General features: G+C 37.9%; 1 protein-coding gene across 6 annotated transcripts in view; it reads right to left on the bottom strand.

Moving 5' to 3' along the window:
• The window catches only part of itgb4 (integrin, beta 4), a 38,703-nt gene that overhangs the window by 1,235 nt on the left and 25,209 nt on the right, over positions 1–12,259 (bottom strand). For 4 of the 6 annotated variants that reach the window (XM_088438877.1, XM_088438874.1, XM_088438880.1 and 1 more), the window contains 13 exons: positions 12,027–12,196; positions 11,755–11,935; positions 11,524–11,661; positions 11,247–11,429; positions 11,040–11,168; positions 7,728–7,883; positions 5,982–6,146; positions 5,539–5,673; positions 3,452–3,601; positions 2,498–2,686; positions 2,258–2,413; positions 1,607–1,771; positions 1,389–1,508 (listed from right to left, as the gene is read on the bottom strand). In XM_088438877.1, the coding sequence (XP_088295003.1) occupies positions 1,389–1,508; positions 1,607–1,771; positions 2,258–2,413; positions 2,498–2,686; positions 3,452–3,601; positions 5,539–5,673; positions 5,982–6,146; positions 7,728–7,883; positions 11,040–11,168; positions 11,247–11,429; positions 11,524–11,661; positions 11,755–11,935; positions 12,027–12,196 (2,037 nt within the window). The remainder of the gene's footprint in view (positions 1–1,388; positions 1,509–1,606; positions 1,772–2,257; positions 2,414–2,497; positions 2,687–3,451; positions 3,602–5,538; positions 5,674–5,981; positions 6,147–7,727; positions 7,884–11,039; positions 11,169–11,246; positions 11,430–11,523; positions 11,662–11,754; positions 11,936–12,026; positions 12,197–12,259) is intronic. The other 2 variants (XM_088438876.1, XM_088438879.1) reach the window with 2 other exon arrangements.

Raw genomic sequence — 12,259 nt, 5'->3', positions numbered from 1 at the left:
AAAAAAAGTATTTGAGATTCATAGACAAATTCATATAGAATCGAGAATAGTGATATAGAATAAGTTTGTGAATAATTTTCATAGGATGTTTCGTAGTCAATTAAAATGTTCAATTTGCATAAAATCTGAAGAAAAATAAACTTGATTTGATGTGACATCTTTTGACCCTGAAACATAAATCTGAGAGGGCTTTATAAAACATAAAAACAAATATTAAACAAATACTTATTTGGCCATTTTCTGCAGTAAAAGGGTCATATTGTGTCTGTAATTAATTTGATAACTTGCACAATCAATACCAATAAAAATAAATTTTGCCTATTTCTATCAACTGATATGACGTGACATGCACTCAGCGCTCAGGTAATGACCAATCACGGCTCAGCTGTTTTCTGGGTTTGGTCGTGTGACATTCGCAAACTAAGCCGTGGTTGGTTGTTACCTGAGCCCTGAGTACACATGATGTCATTTTAAGTACATTTCGATAACAAATGGCTAAATGTATTTTTAAACTAGATGATTTTTACATGAAAAGTAATTAGAGTTATTAAAATAATTTTGTAAAAAATACTATAAACTTTTTAGTACTAAAGTATCTTTTTAATAGATTGTTGCATAATATGAGACTCATTTTAAATTTAAAAAAGATACAAACATTGTTTAATGTTCTATTTATTTATTGATGAACATTGATGAATATAAACATGGTGCAATTAAGTCATTTTTTTAGGTTATCATTCATAAAGACAACAATCAGAAATTTCTTGGAAAACATGTTTGCTGAATATAAGCATTATTCTATGAATGGACACAAGTTACGGTGGAAAATATCAAAGATAAATAAATAAATACATGAGTGTTAAGTCATTTTCCGTTGACAACAAATGGCTAAATGTGTTTTTAATGGAACTGATTTTATGTGAAAAATAATGATTTAATCAAATTCATTATTAATCATGAATGAATTATTTATATTTATAAAAAATATCAACTTTTTATTACTGAAAAAGGCTAAGTAAAGTATCCCTTTAATAAGTTATTGCACTATACAGTATATGACAGCATAATCTTACGTGAAAAAAGGTAAAATATTCATTTAAAATGTACTATTTATTATATATTATACATTTTTAAGTGCTTATTTTCAAAGTTAATAATGAAAAATTGCTTGTAAAAAAAGGTCTACCTCAAATATGCAATACTCTATGAATATAAACACGTTACTGTGGTAAATATGAGGTAAAAATATGAGGTAATAGAAAATTAAAAAAAAGATTTACTATTGTGCTACTAGGTTAACACTGCAAATTTCTATATTTATGTAACCATCTCTAAAGCAGTAAACTTTAAGGTCAGATTACTACAAAGTTAATTAGTTCCATTTGTACCTGAGAAATATGGGTCGTTGATCATGGTGCGTGAAATGTTGCTCATGGCGCTGACGTCAGTTGGCATGTTAAACACTTCCCTCCTTGTCATGGATTGATTATTAAACTGAGACAAAGCACCTGTGACAAAATAATATCGGTGTCTGTAAAATGCTACGCTCAAAGAATAGCACACATTGAAAATGTACAATTTTTGCATTTGCAGTCAAAACGTTTACCTCCATCCTGGGACTCGATGGTGATGATACCTTCCCTCTCGGGGCCGAAGCCCTGCGTGGTCTGCGCCTGAACCTTGAACTTGTAAGGGACGTTCTCAGTCAGGTTCGGGACGGTCAGCCGGGTTTCCGTGCTGTCCCCGCTCACTTGGAAGGAACGCGTGTCACCTGCATGACAAACAAAGAGAGAAAAGTTCACTTCAGATAGAAAATAAGCTTCTTGTGCTTGGGTAGTCGGGGTTGGAAAACAAAGGTCAATCACACCCTGAAGTGGACACTAATCGGCTGTCATTGTGTTTGGCATAACCTGATAGAATACTGTTGGGGGGGCACGTTCAGGAGCAATAAAATGACGTGAACACGGAGGAGCATGTGAGACTTTTCAGGCTGATAAATGGTAGATTTAACTATAAAAAAACACCTGGACAACACCTTTAACAAAGAGAGAGTGATATGCATTCGTTCTAAAAAGAAGTTTATTACAGAGAGAGCTCAAGTTTAGCCTTCCACATAAATGCAAAGCACCAATCCAAAGCTATTGATTGCAACAAAGACTATATTGTAGTGAGCCATATCCAAATTAAACATGTCAAACATCACCGCAGCTGTAAGAGAAAATCAACACTGCGTAGAATAGAATGAGAATGTCCTCACCTCCTCCATGAAGTTGCTCACAGGTGACCACATAGCCTAAAATGTCTCCGTTCGGCTTCCTAGGTTTTTCCCAACTGAGCTGCAAAGAGTCAGGGCTGAGAGCTGTAAAGACGAGGGGACCCGGTGCGCTCGGGGTGCTCAGAGTGAATGGGGAGCCTGCCAAAAATATTTGAGAATAAGAACCAGACTGTCCATGGCGGCTGTAAAGCAGAGGCCAATTTAAAAGGTCATGGTGAAAACCTGGCATGGGATTCAGCGGACTCTTAGGGTCGACGGCAGACTCGATGGTGATGACGCCCTCTCTTTCCGGGCCCCAGCCTTCTTGGCTCTGAGCCTTCACCTTAAACAGGTATGAATGATTAGGCAGAAGATCCTGGATAATCACAGAGTTATCCGCTGGGTTGGTCACATTGATGCGCTTCATGTCACCTGAAAAAGATACAACACATTTAAGTGAATAAATTAACTCATTCACTACCAGCCATTTTATAAAAGATTTTATTTATATGGCTATCAATGACAATGAATGACTTCACCTTATCAGTGCCAACCCAGTTTGGATCTTAGATGTCAATAGTTAATTAGACATCAATAGATTAAAAAAAAAGAAGTTTTTTTTAATTTTCAGATTAAGAGCCAATTAACTGGAACATTATATATTTTTTGTAAAATGGTGTATGCTTTTATTTTCACAATTTTTATTCATCTAAAAATGCTTTGCACTAATTTGGGGTACTTGGCTGAAAACAAATATTTCAGAGGGGGAACGTGATTGAAAAAAGTTTGCGAACCAACAGTCTAGAATAACTCTTTCCAATAGACATTCTTTTGGGTTCATTTCCTAGTGGGAGTTTTTCAAATAACAAATGGCTATCTCCAACCAAAATGGCCAACTTCCTGTTCAAGTTGGTTCATGGATCACTGAGAGTTTTTCGTGTCGCCTCTAATGATAGACATGTGCACTGAATACTTTGTTGATTGGTAAGACTGACACAAAATTTAAAAAACAAAAAAACATTCAAGTGGCTGCTGTTGAATCAGCTTTGTGGAGTTGTATTAAAAACATCGACATTTTATCAGAAAACACATGCTGGAAAAAATGTTAAAGGGCACGTTCAGGTCCCTTGAAAGTCAAATGAATTGCTGGAATAAAAATGCTAGTCTACAAAAACTATAGAAGACCACAACCCTCACCTCCATTGAGTGGCTGGTAGAGCACTGAGTAACCTAGGATGTCCTTCTCGCAGTGCGGCTCCTGCCAGCTGACTTTCAGGGCAGTGGGACCTAGAGCTGAAAACACCAGTCGACTGGGGGTGTCAGGCACGCCTGGGGTGAGTCTTGCATCTGATGAGGGATGAAAGACACTGTGAGATCTGATATGCATGTGTAAACTAAGTGACATGTCATTAGGCACGCTTGCAAACTAGATTGAGATCCAAGAAAATATTTTGCACTTCAAAAACAGTTTCTTTTCATTTTGGGTTATTTTCAACCATGTTTATTATTGTGGTTTTTCTAATTGTCCTGTTGGTTTTGAATCAAGTTCGCACCAGAGGGAAGACGACCAGCAAAACATATCACATAACACCACCTAATATGTCCCCCTAGATGGCGCTTTAATCTTCCTCTATGCAGTATATTTTATTTTGCATAGCTGGGACTAAATAGTGAATTTTAACTTGGGGTCTCAATACCTGTTCAGGAACTCCTTGGTTTACGAAAGCCCCAAAATAACTTGTTTGCGATTTTGAGATTCACGCGATTAATTTGTGTGCCCAAGAAGTGAAATGAAGTCCTGTGGACTGAAAATGACATCATAGTTTCTCAGGGCTGAGGTAATGACCAATCAGAGTTCACCTCTTTTCATAGATTGGCCATGTGACAGCCCCAAACTGAACTGTGATTTGTCAATTTCTAAGCCATAGTTATCGAACGTCAGTCCTCGAGGGCTGGTTTCCTGCATATTTTCGAACCTTCCCTGTCAAACGTACCTGATTTAAATAATTAGGATCATTTTTAATCTCCTGCATTGCTAGTAAGCTAATCATTTGAATCAGTTGTGTTGGAGAGAAAAAAATGAAGTTTACCGGCTCTCGAGGACTGGAATTCGACACCTATGTTCTATGCTAGTGGTTTTCAATTTTTTTGGAGTTAGGGACCCCTTTTTTGGAAATCAAACTTTCCAAGGACCCACAGTGCAAATGGTTGAGGAAACAAAACAAGCAAAAAATAATAATTTAAGCCAAACTTTTTTATTCACCAACATATTCAATTTAACTCCCCAAACAGTTGTTACTTTTTAGCCATACTGAAGTTTACAAAATAAAAATTGCAAATTGGACGCCTACTCATAACAAACTAGGTCAATTTCCCCCAAACAGGTTTCCTCCAAATATTTAATGATGAAAGAATAAAGCTCTTTGGGGATGATGTGGATTATGTAATTCTATTTGACAAATAACAAAATTATATATTATATATTAAATATAAATATATTAAACGGCTTGACTTGATTGCTCTATTGAAGTCATGAAGTGACTAAAAAATGAAGCTCTTTGATGATGATGTAGATAACGTGGGTCTATTTGACAAATATCAACATTTTTAAACGTATTCTTAACTTGAATGCTATATATATATATATATATATATATATATATATATATATATATATATATATATATATATATATATATATATATATATATATATATATATATACATACATATATATATATATATATATATATATATATATATATATATATATATATATATATATATATATTAATAATTTATTAATAACCAAAACTATTTCATGGACCCCATGACTCGTGGACCCTTGAGGGTTTACGCATCCCACTTTGAGAACCACTGTTCTAAACCATGACCAAATGTAATGTCTTATTTAGTGGACAGCAGGTGGCAAAATCACCATCTAAAAATGTGTGGATTTTTCTACCTATTCATAATTCACACAGAATACTGTACTGCGTTTGGACTAGTGGTGACGAATAATTTAAAAAAAAATGTGGGTTGTCTTCCCCTTTAATTGGGAGTTTTTACATTACAATACATTTTTTTTTACATTAAAAACACATTGCTGACTGTCCAAAGTGACTGTCATTATCCCGAAGACAATTTTTTTTGTTTTCTGGGTGCAAGCTGTCTAAAATTGTGGCCGGCAAGTCTATAGTTGCCAACATATAAAACAAGAGAGCTTTGAAGAGGAGAGCAGGGAATAAACAGCAGCCTTCATGCTTGACATGCACCACACTTACCCTGGAGCACCCTGTCCAAATTATACAGAGCTTCGTTGACCTCGGAAGACTGAGTCCTGGCCCTGGGACTCTGAGACAGGCTGTAGCTGAACTGGCTCTGAGAAGTACTCTGCAACCCAGTGAAGCCGTACACACCTGATGGCACATTGAGCGGACCAGGCGGAAAAGGAGCAGGATGCAGAGGGCATGAGAGGTTCAGGGAAGGTTGGGGTGTAAACGGTGAAATGTTAGGGGGGATAGAAAAAGAGCCGAGCTCCTGCAAAGATGCTTTCTAAGCCTGCTATGCAACCGACAACACCAAGCCTGTTAACATGCATCCTATTCCAAGACATTGGCTCATGCGCTTACACAGACTGCTTGGCCTTTTTTCTTCAGGAGATGCATTTAATCTGACAATTTCAATTCTCTAGAATTCTCGAGAATTCAACCGCCTCTAACGTTACCTAGGTCTGGAAAGTTGCTGGACACGTTGCCCATGACGATTGAGTCCCGGATGTTTTCATCTGTGTAACCCCTCTCTGAACGCTTTCTCATGATGACGTCCGTTGTGTGCATTCCACTTATTCCAGTCATTCCACCCATCATATCAGGTCTATGAGGGCTTCCTGCTGGAACACAGAAGAATTGCCATTGGATAAATACAGGCTTGGTCTAGTGTGCTTTACCCTTCTCGTTATGTTTGTTTGCAAAGAACAGTAATAATGACGTATGTTATCACCCATACATGTCCAAAATGTGTATATTGTGATCCAAATCCATTATATACTGTATTTTTCTGAGTACAATGTGATTTTTTTTTTCCCATTTTTAATCCCTACCGTATAACTGAAAACAGACCGATTATTTTCCACATATCTGTCTTTGATCAACATTAATTCGAATATAATAATACAAAATAAGTAGTATCATGTCATTTCCAGGCTTAAAATTATTACATACACCTCTAATTTGATGTAGTATGCATTCGTTTTAGGGCGTTTGTACATAACATTCCAAAATTTTGTCAAGCGCCGCCAAATTGCCTCTTTGTTGTCGGCAAGGTGGCTCATTTTTTTTCTGACAGACTTTGATGCATTATGAAAAGGAAAATACGGCTTGACTTCTCTCCTTCAGCCCATGGACGTGTGCTTGAAGTCAGGACAGATGTTGGCAGGTGAGGGGAGATACAGCGAAGAGCAACCTTCTACGGTCTGATCACACAACGGTCATCATTTGGGGAAAGAACATCCCAAGTAAGATGATCAGCAAATAATCTCCGAAGACCTCAATTCCAAATAAATTGGACAGGTCCGATTTGTTTGAACAAATGATGATGAGGAAATTAGGGACGTCCAGGAATTAAATGGGAGGAGCTACAGTATTTGGTGTGTCAGATAGTGATGATAACTTTTAGGGCTTTTTGACAAATTAATATTCACCTGTGTCAAAAAATAAAGTATTGAAACCAAATAATTTTATTGTTGCAACATTAATTTTTGCATTTGTATCTATGCAGAAGCTTACATTGCCTCACAGTCTTGTCTCAGTCCCACCCTACCCCTTCCCTCCATAACCGCGACAGTATGCTATTCAATATGCAATGAAGAAATGCATATAAAACATACATATAAAATATACTGTAATTTTGTCATTTTAAACACACACACACCATGTGTTTTAATTGGACAGCCATGATCAATGTAACCACTAAGGTCAGGGACAGACTTCTAATCTCGTTTTTTTTTTAAATTCACCCAAATTGAAGTAAAACAAAAAATAAGGGGGGGGGGGGGGGGGGGGGGCAACTGAAAAGTGACGTTGACTTGTACTCAGAGAAATACGGTAGTTTTACATTCATTTCACAGAAACAGCAATAACGTCTCTGGGTCAATTTGACCCGGGCTCATGTGTGCTTTTTATGTGTGTAATCCCACTAACAAATAATGTGATTTCTTTTTTAACTTCATCAGAAACAGCAGTAATATTCATTTTGACCTGGGTTTTGCTTATTTACCAAGAAAATGGACAATTTACCACATTTTTCAAAAGCTTTGTAACAAAAACACATTCACAAAAATGTATGCAAATACAATTTTCAATCAATATTTTGATTATCCATAAGAAAGGCAGAAAAGGTGTACTGAAAAACTACTACAAATGGGTCAAATTAAGCCACAACATAACAGGAGGATTAATCACAATTGTCTTACCCGACATGTAGTTGGTGGTTGTTTCTGTCGTGAAGGAGCCGCCTTTGTAGTTAGAATTCAAAGTGGACATTGGAGTGGAGGATGAGGACAGGTTGCGAGTGACAGAACCACCAGGGAAAAGGAAGTTCTGGTCCCACTTTCCATTCATCATGTAATCTGTGAAATAGTAAGAAAGGAAATGGGAATTGTCAGCAGAGAAATTGGTATCATTTTTTAACATCCTGATCAAATAATGCAAATATTTACTCATTGTGATACCAAGAGAGAACAAAAAAACACACATCAAGAACATCAGATTGGGCACTCTATGCATTCATTGTAAAGTGTTGATGTTGGGCATTCGACGGAAAATTTCTTCAAAGAATATTTCCCTTAATAATGCCATCGAGAAACTTTTATTTGAAAGCAACCTGCTCAATCTTAGATGATGCAAAATCATGTAAGACTCATATGTTTACATATCCAAGGAGTCAGGGGGGTAGCGAGAAACTTCTCATTTGGGTGGCCAATTGTCACAACACCTCAGTGAGAAATGGCACGCACAGTCACGCTTTTATGAAATAAAAGAATACATGTTATTACATACATTTTAATGTAATTTTGTAAACACACATATAAGTGACAGAAATAACACACAAATCAAGGAGTAGCTATGGGCACCATATAGCTTCGGCCCTGCTAGGAGTAAGTAAACTCATGAGGACATTGTATGAACAATTGTGCTCAGAGGTTTTTCACTCATAAGGGAATTTAAACTTATGAGCACAACAGTATGTCTGGTAACTAGCGGCCAAAGGAGATATAAACAGTTGTGCTTCGAAGTTTTCGTACTTTATAGTGTATATAAAATTATGAGTAAACTAAACCTTTACAAAGGTAACAATTTTGCTTTTCACAGTTATGTTGATTATTGTAGTTGAAACTTGCAATGTGCAGTGGTATAGAGCCCTAGCACATAATACTAGAGTGATATTTATTTAATTCGGGAAAGTAATAGGGGCAAAACACTGCGGTTTTATTTAAACGATAACTCAGTAAAATTTGACAGAACATTTTCACAATAAGAAACTACAGCCATTAAAAAAGTACCATTAAAGTGTTTTTTTTAAAATTGTGTTTTACATATTTTCAAAACATTTTTTGGATTAAATTTTATTGAAAAAACTTTAAATATGACTATTTTTTAATTAACATGATACATAAAAGCATCTCGTATGTGCATACTAACATAAAGGTGTATCTCAGTATTTATTGTAACCTTGAATTGAAAAGTTAAAGTAGAGTGCTTAACTATTTAAAATTCAAGATGGAATGTCATAAAATCAATAGTTACTGTATTGCTATTCAAGTGACAAAACAACAACTTTGTGGGCAAGGTTTGTAGAAATAAATTTGTAACGGAGGTGGATATGTAAGTCAAAACAGTTCCTTGAGGTGTTTCCCGGTTTTTAAAGGTTGCAAGAAATACACTGCTGAAAATGACTTGCGATGGTAGTGTTGAACATCCAGTGTGAATACACAGCTGCGAGTTCCCAAGGACAGACAAGGAAAAGTGTGGGGTACATAAGGGGGTGCGCCTTCCTCTGATCATCTACCAGAAGGATAGAATGGGTAGACACAAACTTGGGGACAAAAGCGGAAGCTCACAGTGGAAGGATTTCACAAAATCACTGGCAAATTCAATACCGGGGGTAATTTTGCAATGGCGGCTGCCTATCTGCTGCTCTATTGGAGTGCTCTTCACCTGGCACCGGTGTTTGTGTGAAGCTGGGGTTTGAGGCCTCATCTGTGCTCGCCTCTGTGTCTGTGCTGAGCCGACTGTTGGGGATGACTTCCACTCGCTTGGTCCATGACACCTTTCGGAGATCAAGGTTGGACCCCACCAACTTGATATATTTCCAGCCTTGCGCATTCAGGTCATGAGGGGAGGGGGGAAGAAGCAAGTGGAGGGCGGTAGGCAAATCTGTTCAGTGGTTCGCTCAACTTTAAATTTTGTGGACGACGCTACAACTGACTGAGGAGCAGTTGTGTTTTTTTTTGCTGGGCGGTCATTTTCAGTTGCTACGTCATTTTTGGGAAGTTTACCCTAACGGTATTTCTGTCTTCACTTACATCCCCCCATATTAAACTTTATTGAAATTAAATTTAAATATATTCAAACCGTACTTGCTAGAGCTTGGCCAAAAACAGAAGCATAGGCTAAACCTTACAGTCCTGGATGATCAGTTAATCATCCAATTAAGGGCGACAAGACAGATAAACAAAATTCACACAACTAAACTAAATACACACCACACCACATCGCCAAATGTGTGGGCAACAACATATATGTTGTATGTTGGTACAGTAATTTAATAGCTGGAAACAACTAAATTGAACTTACCATCCCCTGATGAAATCTATATAATATCTTCTTTTCTCTGTCAAAGTCATTCTCCCCTCCGTATTTATTTGTTTTTTTGTCTTCATAATAGTGCAACCGTACATAGTAGTTTTTGGCTTCTTCTTCTTTGTCCTCCCTTTTGATATGCAAGCCAGCTAATGCGTGCATGCTAACAATATACTATGGAAAATGTGTGGATAACGAGAGAAAATTTTCAAGTTTGCAGGAACAAATAACTTGGGTAAGACTAAGTGGGGGTGAACTATTTTACTTTTACTGGACCTTGGTCGATGTAATCAGACCAATTTGTGAGACTGGAAAGGCAAGTTACTTGTTATTATTCAAATATCCAGAATTTTCCAGTTTTCTAACGTTGTGCAACATGTATGAGCAAGACATGGAGGTGACATGAATCCCCTAGCTTGTTCTAAGTAGCAAACATACCAAATTCAGGTTATTAAGTTATTATTCTGGTGTTTCTACATTACTTGATGTTCATGCCACAGGAGACTGTTGGGCTTCTTACTTTCAAAGTAGTGAACTGAGTTCACACATTTCACTGTGCTGTGCTGGCATTGCAAAGCGGTTCCATTTATAGTCAATGGAAGCTAGCAACGCCACAAACAAACAGGCAAAACAGATTGCTTGCAATTTTGTCTGCAAATATGGAGCGTCGATCTGACGAACATCCAACTCAAAACAGGCATCCGTTGGTGTCGACGGACTGCCCACCTCTGCCGATGGATGTTAAAAAATAGATGGAAAAGGTAGATGTAGGGAACGAGAAGAGTTTTCCAGGGGTATGATCCCACATCACGTGTTGTTTACTTGGATTTGTCCTCATTTGGGTTGGCGTCACTATTTATGCATATTTTTCACATTACCACAATGTGTTTGGATGAGCTGTGGTTTGGGTGCTGGCTACCCACCATCACCAGAAACACTGGGTGTCTTAGACCCTGCAGGAGATTTCAGCACCTCGTTGCTGTACATCAGATAGCTGTCATACTCATCCCCTGCTTCAGCATCAACAATCGGGACATCTGGAATGATGGGAACTAGAAAACAGAAAGATAGGGGGTTTTGTTCAGCGAGCGAAAAAGACTGAGAAACAGGTGGGTTGAACAGTGACTTACTGGACAGAGGTCTCGCGGGTTGTGATGCCAAGTTAATGGTAGCATCTCTGTAGGGTCCCCATCCTACTCCGTTCTTGGCACGGACCTTGTACTGATAGGTCTGGGCATTCACAAGATTCTCAATCAAGAGCATTCGCTTCTTTGGGTTGTCAATCGTCACCTTTTTAGCTGCACCAACTTGCTCTATAGATGAGAAGATCACAGTGAAATTAGTCTAGACTTATTCATCTGTGTTGTGTGATGTACTACGCTTTGGAAGATACAGGGATTTCCTTACTCAGATCATCATCGATGGGTGTGTAGATGACTTCGTAAGCCGTGATGTTACCGTTTGTCTCTGCAGGCTCAGCCCAACTGAGTTGAGTGACTGTTGGGCTGATGACATTAAAGGCAAGTCGGCCCGGTTCGCCAGGCACTACAGGAAAACACATACAGTATATAACATTAGCAGAGCTGTTCCCATTGACTGTAGTTTTCCAAAAACTGTGAAAACCGAACAAATTATTACCGTCCTCCAGAGTCTGACAGGCAACAATGTCTGTTTCCTTTCCATCTCCCAGTGCATTGTAGGCAGACACTCTCATCTCGTAGTCACAGTAGGGATACAGATTGGTCAGCTCAGCATGAGGAGTCTTAACATCTAAGACCTGAGCATCTTTTTCTGGGTCACCATAAATCCAATACTTCACCTAAAATATGAAAGCAAAGACAAGGTACATTACAGACACACTGTACTACGCATGAGGATATTATAATTAAACTGCTGTTCATTTGATGCACCTTGTACCCCATGGGGTTACCGGGTGGTGGATCCCAGTTGAGACGGATGCTTCTGGGTCCTGTTGCTTTGGCTCTTGGTTTTCCTGGAGCAACAAGGCGCCCACCAGGTGAAGTATTTTTCGAAATAAAACCTTTTTGCTGCATCTGGGCCATCTCAGGAGACTTTGGACCTACAAGAAACATAGGAACATTGAACACTTTAAACAATTTACTGCAAAATATTGTAACTACTA

Source organism: Hippichthys cyanospilos, chromosome 17 (assembly GCF_059441005.1).
Source record: "Hippichthys cyanospilos isolate Australia breed blue-spotted pipefish chromosome 17, RoL_Hcya_1.0, whole genome shotgun sequence".
NCBI classification, from domain to species: domain Eukaryota; kingdom Metazoa; phylum Chordata; class Actinopteri; order Syngnathiformes; family Syngnathidae; genus Hippichthys; species Hippichthys cyanospilos.
This window is presented reverse-complemented; position numbering and strand designations above follow the sequence as displayed.